The sequence below is a fragment of the Pyxicephalus adspersus genome, chromosome 12 (genome assembly GCF_032062135.1).
Source record: "Pyxicephalus adspersus chromosome 12, UCB_Pads_2.0, whole genome shotgun sequence".
Lineage (NCBI taxonomy): Eukaryota > Metazoa > Chordata > Amphibia > Anura > Pyxicephalidae > Pyxicephalus > Pyxicephalus adspersus.
This window is the reverse complement of record NC_092869.1, coordinates 22,368,933-22,387,466: the sequence shown is the minus strand read 5'-3', so window position 1 is coordinate 22,387,466 and position 18,534 is coordinate 22,368,933. Positions and strand designations below refer to the sequence as shown.

General features: G+C 37.8%; 1 protein-coding gene across 4 annotated transcripts in view; it reads left to right on the top strand.

Moving 5' to 3' along the window:
- FMN1 (formin 1) overlaps positions 1-18,534 on the top strand; it is a 121,512-nt gene that overhangs the window by 49,032 nt on the left and 53,946 nt on the right. For all 4 annotated transcript variants that reach the window (XM_072428953.1, XM_072428955.1, XM_072428952.1 and 1 more), the window contains one exon: positions 5,146-5,207. In XM_072428953.1, coding sequence (XP_072285054.1) covers positions 5,146-5,207 — 62 coding nt within the window. The remainder of the gene's footprint in view (positions 1-5,145; positions 5,208-18,534) is intronic.

Sequence of the window (18,534 nt, the reverse complement as noted above, 5' to 3'; positions counted from 1 at the left end):
ATTCCATACTTTGAGTCACTGACCCAAAATACATATACAGATCATAAATATTAAAAAGGCAAAGGTCCTTCTCTATTTACTTGTTCCAAGGCATTGACTGATCAAGCAAGCAAAACTGCAATACAGCTATTAATTTTAGGAGATCACCGCAATGAGACGGGCATTCTTATTACCATCACACAGTATTTATATAGCGCCAAGTTATTGCACATCACTTTAAAAAGTCCATAGTCATGTCACTACCTGTCCCTCAAATGTGCCTGCCTCAGTCGCATGTCATTCATACAGTCTAAGGTCAATTTTGGGGGGGAAGCTGCATGTTTTTTTGTAATGTGGGAGGAAACTGGGGTAACCAGAGAAAACCCATGCAAACACAGGGAGAACCTGCAAACTCTTTGCAGATAGTGGGCCTGATTTATGAAAGCTCTCCAAGCCTGGAGAGAATATACTTTAGGAAGTGAAGCTGGGTGATCCAGAAAACATGGAATGGATTTTTAAAAAATCATTTGCAATTTGCTAGCAAACATTTTGAATCCTGGACCAGATCCATTCCAGGTTTGGATCACCCAGCTTCACTGATGAAAGTGTATTCTCTCCAGCCTTAGAGAGCTTTCATAAATCAGGTCCAATGTCCTTGCCGAGATTCGAACCTGGGACCTAGCGCTTGCAAAGGCCAGAGTGCTAACCTCTAAGTCACTGTGCTTCCCGCTTTCTTAAAAGTAGTTTTCAAGCAGTTTTAGAAAATGCACTCTTCAAATGTAATTATGATCTGGCTAAATGGGGAGTAAACTTATACACTGTTAATTGGCAGGTATACACAAATGCTATGTGTGTTATACACTTCAGTGCTGAACCTATTTTTATGTGATTAGTGAACAACCCATTAGAAATGAATGCTCTGCCTAATGCAGGGTGTAAACAAGCAAACAAGCCCTTAGTGGGATTTCCCCACAAGTCTTATTCCAGTCAGTACTAGAACTTTTTCTCCATTGCCCCATTTGCAGTTGTTGCCAGAATAGGTAAGCTTGAATCATTCCAGGGAGTGCACAAATGACAAAATCTTTTGTAACCCTTTCCCCACAATCTATCTTAAAATGTTTAAATTAGTTGTTACATGTTTGCAGTTTAATTGCCAGTTTGTAATAGCAGGTGTGAACAGGAAATGTAGGAACCCTGGAAGAAATGGAAAAGCATATAGTGAATTTAAAATTTAAACAAGATGGATTGATAATATTGAAGATCTCTGTGGGAAATGTAGTTTGAAAACATCTTCTGCCCTTAGTGACTCTCGTCTCTCTTTAGACTCCATTTATCTGCAACTTCCCTCATCTCTCTGAGTATTTGGGTTGTATCCTACCTTGTCCGACGTGCGTAATTTTAAAGGTTTTCAAGGACTGTGTAAATACCATTTACACTGAAGACCGATTTATGTTTATAACAGAAGGTAACACTGTGGTAACCGTGTGACAAGTCTTGATATTTCAGTCTCCATTTTTCTTTAGGTCCAATGAAAAGTATGAATAAGAATGTGCTCATGCTGGATTCTGTTGTGTTTTGTCCTTCTGTTTATTATCTACAAACATTTGTGCAGCAGATTTGCTTTTTAAAATATAATATATTGTTCAAAGTGTTAGTTTTCAATCGTGTCACGGTTCTTTATTTGCATACAACATTAACAGAGGTACCATATCAAGGGATGTCAAAACAAAGGACCAATTCCTAAAGTGGTGTGCTTCATACACCTCATGTTGTAACTATGAACAACTAAACAAACCCTCCACTACAGGAAACCTATTTACAGATAAATGTATAAAGTTTATTGTGTTTAAAAATTATATTGTTTATTTGTGGGGGATGTTTTTCACCTCCAATCCTAAAGACACAATATTACTGATATAACAAGAAATGAAGGAACATTTTCACCAACGGGGCAGCAAAGTATTACAAACAGAAGTTCTGAACTTTTCCCTACTATATCTTAACCTTAAAGGTTTGTGCTGGAGACACTTTTCAGATTACAGTTTTCCTTTATAGGGAAGTTATAGATAATGAACAGGGCTGGTCAAAGTGACATGCTACATATTTTTATTTTATATACCTTATCTTTATAGGTATACTACATTTTGGCTTAGGCTTCTACCTAAAAAAAAAACTATGTGCATTTACATAGCATGTAGTAATTCGAATGTTTAGCAGTCTTGCATGAAATAATCTTTCTAGATAAGATGGGAGTAGCATAAGAATAAGATCCAGGCTGACACCCTATTCTGTTTGAAGCAACTCCTTCAGCAAACATGAGACAGAAACCAACTGTAATTTTCTGTGGCTGGACTATGACAGAGAATGTTCTTAGAACCTAATTTTAGCCTGTGATTAACATCAGCCCAAAATATCGTTACCACACAACTCAATATGTGTAAGTAGGCACAAAAGTTGAAGTGCATGTGTTATTATTCATTATATTGCTAACCACTCTTCAAATAATTTGTTGAAATTTAATAAAAATGAGTTGCTGAACCTGGGTTTGAACCAGATTACACCAGAAATACAATTTGTAAAGGATAAATTGTAATAGATAAATTACATCTTGCAATTTACTTAACTGCTGCTTTTCTCTGAAAGTACTCACGTAAATGAAATAACATGTCTTTATCACAAATCATTTTTATAATTCAGGTTATATTAACAAATGAGCACAACACAATGTAATGTTTTGCTTTTTACACCATTGGCTTCCTTGCAGCTCACTGCATGTACTCACATTCACATCTCGGAGCCATAAATTGGTGCTGGAAGAATTCCTTCTGGTCTTCAGTGTGTAATGTGCAGTACTGCATACAGGGTGCAGAAATTCAGTTCATGTAGTTTGCAGCACAATGTAGAGAACAAGGTGGTCTAAAGTTTATAATGTACAGTATAGAGTACAGACTGCAGTGGTCCAGGGTATGTTATATATCACAGTGCACAGGATGCAGGGACTGGCTTTGCAAGCATGCAGGTAGGCTGCTTCTCCATTCGGACCTATGGAGGAAAGCCTGCTATATGTAATACCCATTAAAAGTTAAATCCTTTTCCCTATTGAATAAGTTTGTTGCAGGATAATATATTCTTTAGAAATTCCACCTAAACCTGTATTTCAGAACATAACCACAGCTCAAAGAAAAATCTTTTTATAAATTGGACTGTAACATAAAATTGACCATACAGAAATGCAAACCACTGCATTGCAAATTAAAAAAATACAGAATGTGCAAGTTTAGAGTGAAGTGGGCCTATACAAGGAAATTGAGAATCTAAATAAGGACTTAGTTAACCAATACCCTTGAAAACTCTAATTTTTTTTGTTTTGTTAATGGTATTACTACTATAGGACCAGTTTGATTTATTTAGTGTACAAAATTTGGAATAACATGCAAAAAAAATAAAAAAAACTGTACTACTACGGTATAGTGGTGATATAGGCAAAACAGGGTTGGACATATATCTGACCTAAAAAATTTTGTCTTTAAAGCTATTTGGTTAAAAGTGTTGGTTTTCATTGGTTAATAGATTGAAAGTTGATAAGAAAGGTTTATTGATGGTAGCCAGTACATGTCTCAAACAAACAATAAGAGAATTACAGCATTTATTACCCTTTTAGTTGGAATACCTTGCAGTGTCTATATATCAGCTGCAATAGCTGAGGCGTACAGCTAACAAGTCAAGGCTGCATTTTGAATTTAGGAGCAAAAGTGTTATTGGTAGCTATGAAGATACTAAAATAGTGTGAGGGGAGGCAATAATATTTTTTTAGATATCAGATATGGGGGTTTGTAGCTACATCTAAAAGTTTTGGTAGGAGAAACATTTAAACATATTAATATGCCACATACGGCTCAGTGTTCCTGTAAACCATAATTTAATTTTTGTCACTTTAGTATCATTTACTGGTTTTACATTTTATTTATAATAGATAGAAAGGGGTAGCTGAGTATAAATGCATGATCTTTCAGTGGAAATTATTTGGTGCACTGCTACTGTACTAACGTATAAGTATATTGATGAAAACAAGCTTCACAATCCCATAGGGCTAACTGCATAGTTTGGCTTAGGCTTTGCCTATATATGAAGTTTTAGGAAGTCTATTCTTTGAATTTGAGTTGTCAAAATAGCCTTTATTTGCTTTATTATTATTATTATTATTATTATACAGTATATAGCGCCATCATATTACGCAGCGCTGTACAGAGTTCATAGCTGTGTCACTAACTGTCCCTCAAAGGAGCTCACAATCTAATGTCCCTACTATGGTCATATGTCATTAATGTAGTCTAGGTCAATTTAGGGGGAAGCCAATGAACCTAACTGCATGTTTTTGGGATGTGGGAGGAAACCGGAGTACCCGGAGGAAACCCACGCAGACACGGGGAGAACCTGCAAACTCCATGCAGATAGTGTCCTGGCTGGGATTCAAACCTAGGACTTAGCGCTGCAAAGGCCAGAGTGCTAACCCCTGAGCCACTGTGCTGCTTTAGGGAGATCCTGCAGGGATTATGCAGCACACTTCAAGAATTCAGCTTAAAAGATGATTATTACACAGCAAAACAGAAGGTATTACGTGCAGATGACATATTTTTGACGAACAAGGATATTGGTGCTGCTTCCACAAGATTTTGATGTATATTGAAGCTTTCACCTATCGCCATACCCTATGCATCCTCGGATAGGACCATCAACAAATGCAATGCTCATTTTTTATTGTAAAGTTCAATGTTTAACTTTGAATGAAGTATACATCAGTTTCTCTGTAGGGGCTTTGTATTCAGGTAAGTAGGTTTGTATGTATTATGTAGTAATGCTTGGTACCTGGTGATGCAATGTTAACAGTAATTTCAGCTTCCAAAGTAGATGCAAGAATGCTATCTTTTGGGAGTAATGTATATTAAACTGTCGGTTTTGCTGTTGCACCATGGCTTGAAATTTGGCGTGTCTCATACATCATTGCTGTCTGTTTACACAGATGCAGAAAGTTGTGTTGGGTAGATTTCTGTACTTCATTTCTCTTATAAATATTGATTAGAAATGTTGTGTTTTGCTGAAATGTTTGTAAATGGCAGGGCTGTATAAACAGATCTGAATGTCCTTTTCTCTAATCCTATTTTTCAGAATACCAAGCAGCTATATTGCAGCAGAAGAGACTGCACAAAGAGGAGGTGGAGACACTAAAGGTATATCTTTTTTGAATATTTTTTAACTAGTTAAAGGGGCAGCATGTTAACATTAAAGGATCATGTCTAATAGGAAAATGTGATTTTACAAGGTTGTATTTCTTATTATAAAAGTTTTGTCACTTCTCTTATCCCGTAGGGTTCCGTGATTTTTATTCTTTATGGATTTATTTTGATAACCAAATCCTCATTACATCCACTACATTCAACCGTGTAAGAAGTCACCAAGACTTTTGTAAATAGACCTAAATAGGAACCTTACTTTTGTAAATAGGAACCTTTTTTTATTATGTTCCATGCTCAAGTGTTTTGGTCATTGGCAGTATATATTTTTGCCACATGAGGACAGTATTGCTCTCTCGTGTTACAAATGCACTTCAGCTTTCAGTTGTACAAGTATACTTAAAATCGTTTTGTGCAGATTACATATGTGATCTACCTAAACTGCCTTTATGCTTTTTGTGGTGCTAAATTATTCACTTTTTTTTTTTCTTTTTCGAAGAAAACCTTTCGGCCCAGTGAGCACCACAGCTGCAGTTATATAGTAACCAAAAATGGCTTTATTAAAGACAGACATTAGGGCCCATAGTTTTGATTACATTAGCCAGATAGTTACAAATATTTTGTTGGTAATTAGAATGTGATATAAGAGAACACATTTATTTTTTTTATATGTGTACAGTTTTTTAGCTGCTTAGCCCAAACATTTATATTCGATTTTATCACTCGTGGTTCTAGTCACTTTGTGAAATGTAGGCAGTGAACTGCCAAACAGAAGCTCTGTATTCAGCAAAAGAATCCTCATTTATATAGAGACTATAAGAGTTTTGGACATTGTACCACCCAGCTTCTTTTTACTCTGGCTATGCCATATCCAGGTGAACATTGATAGACATGCAGTTGAAATCCTAACTCGTCTACATTTAGCAGACACATAAAGATCTGATTATTTGCAAACAAACAAGTAATGCATTTATTTTATTTAAACCCTTGAGATGGTTGGTGATGGTAATGTCACACATGATGATCGTTTAGGTAACTAAAGTACTGTAATGCTAATGGGGTTGGATATAAACAAGTAGTTTGATAGTAGCATGGAGCAGCAATAACATCCACTTAACAGTGATTTATAGCTAGTAGACACCATGCTTCTCTAAACTAATACACAGCTTGCATAAAGTGAAATTGCTAAGTAAACCTTATATTGTGTTTGCAGTCTCCACCACATTGCACATCATAATACGTTATTCCAACCTCCTTTTCTTTACTCTTTTCTTATTTCTGCAAAAATGGCTAAAAAAACAGCAAAATTGTCAATGTTTGTGACACACTGCATTTACACAGAGCACAACAACTTATAATACACAACTACAGTTTAATATCCTAGGATTAAGTATGCACAAATGCCATGCTCCTATAGTCATTTTTTCTCAGTCAAATGAAACTTGCCCTATGGAACTTTCACACTCCCATGGAACACTGCAAGCAACTGACTCCTCCTAGAGCTCAGAGGGTTTGTCAGTCAGTGGGTCCTGTAAAAGATCTGGCATCTGCAGACGAAGTGATCTTTCTTTCTTATCTCTGCTTTTCGGACAGTAGAGAGTGATGTTGCACACCAAGGCACGGTCACTCCCATGTGGAAAACTTAGGGACCATAGGCAACAGTTATGGGGAGTAAATTAGGGGCTGGGGTTCTGAGAGGTAAGCTGGGTTTAGGGCTGGGACTTGATAGGGCCTGGATTTATTGAACATTAACAGAAACCACTGGCTATACAGAATCTTGTTAACTGTAAATTCACCTATTCAAAATATAAGTTAGATGTATTTAGAGGGTTTTTTTCTGCAGAGGACACTCGTCTGTGGTGCTCAATGCAGTCCACACGCTGTAAGAATAAATTGAGATAGGTGTTTAAGATGGGTTAATGCCAGTGAAAAGCAAGCAATGACCCTTCTGCAGTAAAATGCCCTGAAATATATAATATCAAATATATCAATATTATTTTAAATATCAAATTTATTTTAAAATACACTCACCTGTCTCCATTCCATTGCGGGAGCTGCTTCTTACTTCTACGGTCCGTTGTTCCAAACTATTACCATCTTGATTGGCTGGGCCCTGATGACGTAACTCCTGGTATTATACGCTGAACTTGCATATGTAGCTTAGATCCCCCCCCCCCCCTTTTTGAAAGACCGCGATTTGGCAGCTTAGTTTGTTAAATTGCAGAAGGGACATCATTTGTCCTTTCTGCAATAGTGAACTTGCCTGGTCACAGATATTTTTTGCTGAGCTTTATTCTCACTGTTCTGTCTTTACAACTTAACCTCAACTAGGTATCTTGCTTTACACATAATTAGGTGTTATTATGAAACTCTACTATTTTATAATTAGTAATACATTGCTGCTGTTTAAATTTATCTGGACAGCTTATTGTTATTCTTGCATAAAACATTTTAGCTGTCTGTAATTTATTGTGCTGCTATTCTTTTTGTTTAAAAAAAAAAAAAAAATTTTGGTGGATTGTTCACCTCCCAATTGGAAATAACTGGAAATGAGTAATAACTCCTTATTAGCTCCTTATTGTGGCTGAATCAAGATTCTGTGAGCAGCTAAGATGTTCAGGTACATTTGGAAGTATTTTGTTTTCAGTAGAGTTGTTTTTTAGGTGATTGTGTTTCTATTGTGGGTATCATTCCAATGATAAGTTACCAGAGCTATATTGTCACCTTGTCTTTGGGTAAGTACTACATGAGAAATTTTCAGGCAGTCCCCCAATGTCTTCCCAGTGTGCACATTCCATGACAGATGAGACATTCTAATGGCAGTCTTGGTCAGTTTAAAGGGGGTGTTTTTTTCCTGTAAAATATGCGGTCATGTTCGCTGCTTTCATTTTTGCATTTTTGTTCTGTAAACAGAGTTCCATACAAATGGGATGCAATTTAAAATTGTTAGATTACTTCACCAAACAGCAATGTTAATGTCCTAGGATCCCAGGCATTGTGGAAGCAGCATTTGATTGAAAATAACTAATAAGGGAAAGTACTAATGAGCATAGCAATCATCCTGCACTCCAGATAGCTAAGTGTAGTTCATGTGTGCATGGATGTTCTGTGACCCTGAATGTTGGTTCAGGGACTTGGGAACTTGTGCTTTTATGTAAATCCAAGTTTTTTTTCATCTAAAACAATCCCTAAAGCATTATTGTATGAAATGGCAATAATGATGATATTGTTAAGATAAAGCAGATGCCTTTTATATCATTGTAGTAATGTTCCTTTCAGAGTATTTTTAAAGGGCTCCAGATTGCCTATAGAAGAATAAAAAGTATGATGCTGTATAGCAGGGAGCTTCAGATTATTTTTCTACAATTGCTTTAGTAATACGTGTATATACTAAAATAGAATCATCATCATCATCATGTTAAAGTTAATGTAAAGCCCTTGTTTGAAAGAATGGGCTATAGGAGTAACTTATGAGGAAAAATATAGAAGATTGCCCATGTGGCTATATTTGGTAAATAAAGCCTCCAGTTAAATGGACACACTGCCTTGCTAAACCGCACTTCTGGCAGAGCAAGCTAATTGAAGGCGTTTCCCACAACTGCTATTAAATTATATATCCAGTGTGGTAATACCTATATCTGCCATGTATATTTTTTATCATTTGTTTGTAATTATGTGCCTCATTATTTGGCAATTGACAGATGCTTTGTTTGGCCCTCCATTTATTGTACATCCACCTTTTGGAGTTGGGGGATTTCAGATTTCATACACGATTGCTGTACCTCACCTATGTTACTGGTTTTTCTTGGTTACTGTATGTAATGCAAAAAAAAATGATGGAGTGAAAATATCATATAAAATATGGTTAACTAGGACCTTTGTGCATGTTCTTTAAGTCTGTTTTGTGGTGTTAAAGTTTTTGGTGATGTTAACTTTACTTAATAGTTTGTACCAGTCTTTAGAAATACATATATTTTTCTGTTTGATAATTTGTGACCAATATTGGCCAAATAAAGCCATATCCGCAACCTCTCTATGTTCTCTAAGTAGTATTTATGCGGTGGTCTATTGTCACAGAACTTTTTATTTCAATATTTTTTTATAAGAAAGAAGATGTTTTAACATTTTTCATAGAGAGAAAAAAACAGAACATATAACAGAATATCCATAAATAACAAAGTGCAGAATTACTCTGCATAAATACAAGTTGACTATATTAAAACAGGTATCTAAAAAACAGTGCAAGATCGCATATACTTGTAAACCCACTTGGTAGGCACTTGGGAAACCTGTGCAAAACCTTGCATATTCTTGTACTATTTGCACATGAAAATAAGGAGAGAAAGAAAATGGAAGAGGTGGTGTGGTGGCTAGAAAGGGTAAAAATCAGGAAAGTAAATGGGGGGGCAACATGGGTAGTACTATAGTTGAGCACAAATTCCAGCATGTGTGCCTAAAGGAAGAGGTCAACCATATAAAAAAAACGACCCAAATTAAAGTCACATGTCAAAAAATGAGTGATCCAAGGTGTCCAAACATTCTGAAATGTCCCCATTGTGTTGCCTTGTGTTAGGAGCTCATTAGTGAAATATCGGGTAACTTTACGTTTCACCTGTACCACAGTAGGAGTGTCAGAGGACCAAGTCTTCACCCACCAGAATTTCTACTTCTCAGGATTTACCTTCTTGTTTCTTATGTGAACGCCCCCCAAATGAGAAAAACAACATTTGCACATTTTGGAATTGTCCTAGGAACAGCAGGTAAAATTATTCTTCCAGTGGGGAAATCTGGTCTGCTGATAATGGTCCAGGACAGCAGTCGCCAGCTGGTGGTTCACAAGAAAATGTTGGTGGTCTGTGGCTCTGGCTGGTGCTCCCCCAAGCGGGTGCAGGAGAAGGACCCAGCTGGGAGGCCGCCCCAGCCAAAGCCGCAGACCATGTCTCCTGTACGGATCAGAGGCTCGTGTCTGGACACAACCCGCTTACTCTCTCATCACAGGCTCAGACCTGTGATGGGGGAGTGGGCAGGTTCTGGCATCATGATGTCCGGTTTCTTCCCCTTTCATTGACACACAGCTCCCCGCACATGCACGGTCCAGAGCCTGTAACTTTAGTGGTCTGTGACCCCCAAAAGGTTGGCGACCACTGGTCTAGGACAGATATCCCATACATTTTAGAAATTGTCTTCCTGCTGTCTCTTGGGGGTTTTATTTACCTATTTAACTTTTACTAAAGCGACTTGATAGTGAACAGAAGTATTGGCTCTTTCTGGGATTTGTGTGATGATCTGTTTTATAATAAGGTCTCTTGGCATTGCAAATGATCATTATTATCCTTAACAGCTCAAGCCCTGTGTCAGGAGTTTGGAGATAGGATAAAGCCAGTTATGTCCATTTAAACAGTGTAAAAGTAGTATAATTAAATAATACTGGATACAGTTTACTGTAGTGAAGTCATTTTAAAACATCTTTGTAGGACAAAAGAAAACAGACGAAAAATAGGGGTATTTTCAAATGGCAAATATTTGCCATTTTAAAACACAACTACTTTTCTTCTTTTTTCCTTTTGTCCTACTATTACTCACATTTATGTGACTGAGGTGTGGAAAACCATATATGAGTCCATATCCTTACTTTTCCTTAAGATCATCTTAGTATTTCCTCTTTTGGACTTTTCCTGCAAGGCCCATTACACATGTACAGATCCATTCCTGATTTTGCACTTGATTGCCTGATCCAATTGATTTACCAACTCATGTTTGGTTTTCTGGTCCAGAACAAAGCAAGCATCTAAATATTCTGCTTGTTTGATAGTTGGATATAGAGATGGGTAAATAACAGAATCATACTAAGAATGCTTTTAAAGATGGGAGCTCTTGATGGGATTTGCTCGATCATTTGTACTCATGATGCATCTTGAAGATCAAAAAAACATCATTTAGTTGACTACTTATTAATCTGCTATTTTTTATTTTTTTTTTTTTTGGTTTTCTCTCACTCTGATAATTTTATTGGCTTGTGTGTACTAAGCTTAACTCCTTTTTTTTACAGGAAGTAAACATTTTCTTTTCTAACAGTATGTAGTGTATATAGGCTTTTTAAGATAATTGCAAACAGAAGTTGACAAACAATGAGCAGTTTTACTTTAAACTTTAAAATCTTCTTGAGAAAATCCTCTAAATCTTTACCCTTGTTTGTGAGAGTGCATTCACAGCTCAGATTTCTGCCATGCTGATAAAAGGCTAAAATATGTTACAGTGCTGAATTTATGGAGCTGCTCAGGATCAAAGACCTGTTGGATCTGGACCACAGGGTCACTTGTTGCTTCAGAAAGCAGTGTTTCATTTAATAGAGGAGTTAAGAGGTTAATTGGATGTTACAAAGTAAACTTTATCTACAATATAAATATTTATATTAGAATACTCCAAGTCAGTCAGTGGTCTTTTATCACACTGAGCTTTGGGCACAGAAATCATTTAAGAGCACAATGATGGTTTTATTGGTGAACAATGCTACTTTAAACAATGTAGACCCAACAGTAAGCAGACAAATTATTTGCATCACCTGTTAACTGCTGCATCTGTTGCTTATGGGAACCAGCACACACAGGCAAAGCTTGATTTTTCTAGGAGGAGAAAGTTGTCAATCCTCAATGTTAGTTTTGGACGTTAATGCTTAGGGTTTTTTCTCCATCCTTCATCATTTCACGATTTAGCGCTCCTCCCTTTTTGCACATGTGACAGCTGGCAGCAATGAGCGGGTTCTAATCATTCCCTAAGTGTCTGCTGCAGGGAAACACTACATGTAGCGTCTCCCCTAGTGGTAGTTTCCTGGAGTGAGAAATCGGTAAACGTGAAACAATCTTGCTTCTATTATTTAAAAAGTAAATGAGAAAGAGCGTGAGGCAAAGATGAAACCCAAGCATGGAGTCATTGTACCTGCATAGCTTAACCAACAAGTAGGCTTGACATATTTAATAAGTTGTATTTTGAAACCGTTACTACTTCTCACCACTACATATCTCCCCTCCTATTAAGTGTTACTTCCCCCATCCCCTAGATTGTAAGCTCTTGGGGGCAGGGTCCTCTCCTCCTGTGTCACTGTCTGTATTCGTCTGTAATTTGCAACCCATATTTAATGTAAAGCGCTGCGTAATATGTTGGCGCTATATAAATCCTCTTTATTAGTAATCATAATTTAGAAGAGAAAATGCATTAACTGAGTTGGAGGAAAAGGGAGCGATTTGGCAGCTTTCCAGATTTTAAAGTAAATCTTAGGTGTGCTTTTTATATGTGGAGGCTGCTTAATCACTAATAGAGGTCAGAGTGTGATAAAGCTGAGTCGAGCGTACTTTGTTCTAAGCATTGAGAATAAATTGGTCCACTGTCCTGGTTATTAAGAGCTTGTTTTAAAGCTCATAAACTGCCTGTTAAGAATACATCCTTTGTCTATCCATAGTTTTGTCACGGATCTTGTACATCCAAGGCTGCCCACCAAACAGCCATTTTGAAAATCTACAGGCTCACTAGTAAAAAGACTCATGTTTGTATCAATGTGGGTAGGATGTGAACTTTGCACATGCCAGTTTTCTGGATGATTGCTTTTGTTTTTATCCCCACTGATCAGATATTTCGCCAAGCAGGCTTGGACGGAAGGCCTTAGAGAAAGCCTTCTGACTTCCTTGCAATTTTATCTTTGCTCAAATTTAGTGATTGATCTTTTTTAGGTTCGAGTTAGAGTTTTAATAATGTGAGAAAGGAGCTTTAATTGCTTTTCAATCTAGTTGGACTTAAAATTTTCATTCTTTTCCATTGCTTTTCACACTTCCACTGCTGCTCTAACTTCTTCCTTCATACAAAGGGAAATGATTCTCTGCCAGTTTTCAATTTAACACATCCTACATAAACCACAGCCTACATGTCCTTTACTACTTAAAAAGTTAATGTTTGTAGTTTTACAGTTTGGCTATTAATAACAAGATGATGTAGGCTGTAGTGGTGATTGCGTAGTTTTTGTGGCAACAACTTGTCATACGAGTTTCACACTAGAATGCTAGAAGTGCTTGATCTTTCGGCCCTTTAATCGTTCGTTGATCCTTAACTTGGCTCTGGTTTGAGAGTTGAGCCTTTGATGAAAGCTCTGAGAGACTGGTGTGCTTTATATCTTTCACAGTTTGCATGTTTAATGGTGGTTGGCTGTAGATGTTGTTTAGATTCCTATGGTTTTAATGATGCTTGGAACATCAGAATACATTTCTTGATAAGAATTTTGTGTGCTGTCCAGAAAACGTTTGAACAAATCTGTAATAGATTTGGAACACATACTCTATTGGTCCAGGATTGTATGTCTACACAATGCTATATGTATTTGCTCGATAATATGTCCTTCCTAACCATCACCTATATGTGCTGTGGCCCTAATTTTTTATGTAGAATCTGCTTTAGGGGTGCTTATTAGGTGTGTTAAAATCTGCTCCAAATTCACTGAGGTCATATTTTCCTGTACACTATGCATGTGCTACACTGGGACACTTTCTCTCTACTTTGACATCTGCTATCTATTTTATGATGAAAGGAAGAAGTTCTGTAGTCCTAACGCACTTCTTGTCCTCCATAGAAAACCCAAATTTAAAAATGGAATTAAACTATATTCTTAATTTTTATAAAAACGGAAGAGTTGATAGACTATATAAGTCTATTCTGCTATAGACCTTTTACCCTGCTTGTCAGCACTGATGAAAATACAGAAGCACTACCTAATTGTCTAAAAAAAAAAAAAAAGTGAATACCCCAGTTTATAAAAATACTGTTTTAGAAAAAAGATGTTTTAGGGTACAGTACCCCTTACTATCGCTAAGCTATACATTTCCACCTGGACTTCACATGGAGAAATAGGACAATTAAAAGAAATGCCAATATAGTAAAAAGTAATTCGCTGTTGCTCCATTTCAGCTGTAGAATGATGTCAAACACGAGAAGTAGTGGAGTAATTTACTGGTATGGTACAGGAACTTCTTGCATGTCAGCTTAGTTTTCAAACTGTAACTTTAAAAACTAGAGTAAAGCAAGTCATTTTCAGTTCGCTTGTTTTTTTTGTTTTTTTTTGTCATGCAAATCTACTGGGTTCACTATTGTTTTTAAAAGATGATATGGAAACCTTAATACTGCGATAAATGGCTCTTGAAAGAAACTAGACAGGCAATTATTTTTTGGCTGCCATTGCTGACCCTCTATAAAAATGGTAGTGGTATGACCGTCTCTGGCTAAAATAGTTTTTGCTACTCAATTAGAACACATATTCATTGACTTTAGCCAGAACATTTTGAATATGCATGCTTATTCCAAGTCAGTGGCTCAGAGAAATGGTATTCAATCTGGGCAACTGACATTTTCAGGAGGGAAGAAGTGTGGTAACCAATATTTTTTTTCCCGATGGGAGAAAAACCTTTCCCTTAAAATCTCATTTTTCCTACACAAGTGTCTTCTTGCCAAATGAACCGTTGTTTTGAAGTCTTTGTCTTTTCAAAAGGGTCTTGTTTACACACTGGATCGCATTGTTTCACTTAAATATTTTAACAGTTGATGTTCCTTTTTTCATTCTTCAATCAAAGGCTTTTGTTATTGGAGGGCCTGTGGTGCTTTTTAGTGCATAGAGGTGAAACCCCCTTGGGAATCTCACCATATGGTCCCAGGTACTTGGACTCCACTCCCATATTTTATGGATGTTGGCTAAGACCTGATTACATTTCATCTAAATTCTGCTCTTGTGACCCCTGATTGGTGTGGTTTTCATTTTGTAGCAAACATACTTCTTCTGGAGCTGATTTAGGCTTTTTTTTTATTTTGATACATACTGTATGCTTACAGAACACAATCACAGGACAGGAAGATATATTGACTTTGTAGGTTCCAGTGAATTAGGGTTTTGTTGTATTTGTTTCTGGGGTGCTTTATCCTTAGTTCATGACAGTCTTTGATTTCCTTGTTTAGTTCCAAGCTTTTAAATTGTCATTTTTAACTTTTTTTTTAACAGTTAAAACTTTTTTTAATATATTAAAAATCCTGCCTTAAAGCAGACAACATCAAAGGAATGGTTTACATTCCATAAGTAAATAAATCATTTATTTATGCGTGCAATATTGGCGTCACCTTTTAACTCACATCTATCCTTTGCTCCCCATGTCCAGAACGTCTGTATGTACTTCTAAAAAAAATCTTCACAACATCTCCAAGATTTACACCTTCCTATTTTTGAGATTGCCAAACACCAGTAAACTTGCTCATCCTCCCTCGCTTTGAATACTGCATCATCCTCTTATCTGGTATTCCACAAACTAGCCTCTCTGCACTGGCTTAAAATTCACTTTAGATTTATATTCAAGACACTATGCTATGCCTTCACATCACCCCAATACACCTGTCCAAATTTCATTTCTTACCTGATTTATACTGTAAATACACACCTAGCCTAACTCTCCTCTTCTCCGCTCGGCTGCTAATGATGAGATCAGGCAGGGGCATTTCGGGATGCATGACGTAGGTATCTGGGGGGGCTCTGCACACTCATTCTGTCTTGATTGCTGTGGCAGACCCCCCCCGGGAAAAAAAAAGGGGGTGCTTCACCAGTCTCTCTAATCTAGCCATATGATGCCGGGGCCTTGGCGTGTACAAAGATGATTGAGAAATTAAACGTATTTTTGAGTGGGGCCTAACATCAGATTCAACTCTTTTTGCAGCCTTTTGATTGGGAGTGGGGCAAAAAGGATGATCGGGCATAAGCGTCTGTGTTCTCACTGTATATCTCTAACCAGTAACCATGTACCTCCATCAGAAAGTATATATTCATTATGTGTAAATGGCTGTTGATCCAACTGAAATACCACCACAATGGCGAACTGAATGATTGCAGCACATAAGATATTCTGGCTGATGTAGCAAGTAGTAATCATCTGCCTTGGCAATGCTATTTTTAAAAATCCTGGTATCTCATTCCCTAGCCTTGCTTTTCTTCAGGGGTTCGCTCCGATTGTCCCCCTGTTATAGCCTCCTCTGTGGGTAAAGCTGTACTTTTACCTAAGTGGGAGGCGATTTGGCTCCAATACTCATGATGTGGGGGGATGCATCTAAGACTGTTGTAACCGTTTGAGGCTATTGGTATGCACAGCCATGGATCAGAGGACTTTTATGAGCCATGCTTTGGCTAATTGTGGTACTGATATTTTCACAGAATTGTGACCACAGTTGAACAGTAAATGATGTAATATGTTCTGTCTGTTGTAGACAAAAATACAGGTAGTCCCCGGGTAACATACGAGATGGGAACTGTGGGTTTGATCTTAAGATGAATTTGTAATAAGTCGGAACAGGTACATTATTTTATTAAACGCAACTAGTACAGATGTTTGGCTCAAAATATTAGGCAGCATGTTGTCAGTTACTTTTTAAAATCCTCCCTGTGAGTTAATTACAAACAAAAGAAATACTTAATGGAGCCTAGACATTCAATACCTTCCAGAGCAAGCTGTGCTTTGATATGCAAAAACAAACAACTGCAGAGTTTGTCTTGGTCATTAGAGCTATAAGAGGCTGCAGAAAGAGCTCACCCCGCTAAGATCACCCACAACCTCAGCTGTGTTTAGCAGAAGATTTCTTCTGCAAGTCATGCAAACCACCCCCTCCCCCCATCAAGCCTCCATTTTGCACACAGTGAGCAGGAAGGCCCTGTTCATGTCTAGGAGGTGTCCATATGTCGGATGTCCCTAACACTGGGACAACCTGTATTGTTTTTGTTTGCTGCTAAAGCAAAATACGCAAAACGTGTGGGCTAACACATTGTCTGCAAAGTAATATGATTGTAACACCATGGTCACATATCCAAGTGTTGTTGTTTTTGTGAATGGTGATATTACAAATTAAAATGTATATTGTTTTTAATATGTTTTGTAATATGTTTAATAGGGGCATGGTACAGAGATTATGGACTCGAACACCTATTATGCAAAGGAAAATCCTATTTAGGCAACTTTATTTAGGAATGTCCACGCTATCCAAATCTTCAGATGTTTTCCCTGCATGGCATGTAGTTCTACCTGTTAACCCCATTGTTCCTTGAGGAACCTGGAGGAGCAGCACCCAGCAGGGAAGACGCTATCTGACATGTCCATCGGTAATTGGCAAATATTAGCAGCCCCGGGGGCTTTTAAAGAGATCTTGGCCTGCAGGAGCAACAATTCTGTTACAGGAGACTGCTGCTTTGCTTACTTTGCAACAGGTTACCTGATTTTTCCCCCACCAAGGAGGGCATTATGTTTAGTTCTCTGTTTTAATGCATTGGCATTTCAACTGTGTAATTTTAACCTGTTATAGTGAATTATCTATACATTTTTTACAACTTGCCCAAGCACATCCAAGTGGAATCAAACAGCATTTTCGTTAGTGAGACTAAAACTTTCTGGGGCATAGCAGGTGGGGAGAGAGACACATTTATTTTTAAATTGTAATTGGTTAGACATTTACTTTACTTTTACCTTTACTTATTTCAGACTTTTTAAGCTATATTTGTAAGGCCCTGGTCAGTACCAGTATTCTCCAGACACCAGTCCCCCCATCTAACGCCACAGTCTTCACCTATAGCAGCCCCCACTCAGCCTCGGGAGGGTGGTTGCCTCTCCCAGCACTTGGTTGCCCTCAGGATATGGTGCGCAGGGAATGGTGTCTGGGGATAGGTCGGCAGCTGACCAGGAGCCCAAAGATACACAGTACAAAATTACCAGGGAATCCAGTAAACAAGCCAAAGTCAAACACAAAAGGTCAGTCCACCAAACAAGGTACAAAGGAAAATGCACAACCATAGTCGGGGGCACAAGCAAAGGTCAGCCCAGGCTGAGTTCAAGCGGGTTGTCAGAAGCAGGCAAAGGTCAGCAACAGAAAAAACACTCAAGAAACTCTCCAGCACAGAGAAGCCCAGCTAACGCTATACCAGGTACAGAAGACTGGAAACAGAGAGGCTATAAAGCCCCAGCAGCCAATGACCGCAAGGGATTACACAGGAACCACTCTGCTAATCAGCTGCACACAGCTCCAATTCCACTCAGCTGTGCAGCCTCAGTGCAGAGGATGCCAAGAGCAAAACCCAGCTACAGGGATGCTGCAACCCTCAAAGCACTGATCCTAAAACCCCTATGCTACCAGGAGCACAGCCGCCAGAGGGAATAGGCCGAGCTCGCTTTTCTGCAGTGCGGCATTGCATGGGATTGTAGGCCCAAAGAGCACCTCCTAACAATATATTCTTAAATACTTTGTTAATCAAATATCTAGTTTGACCACC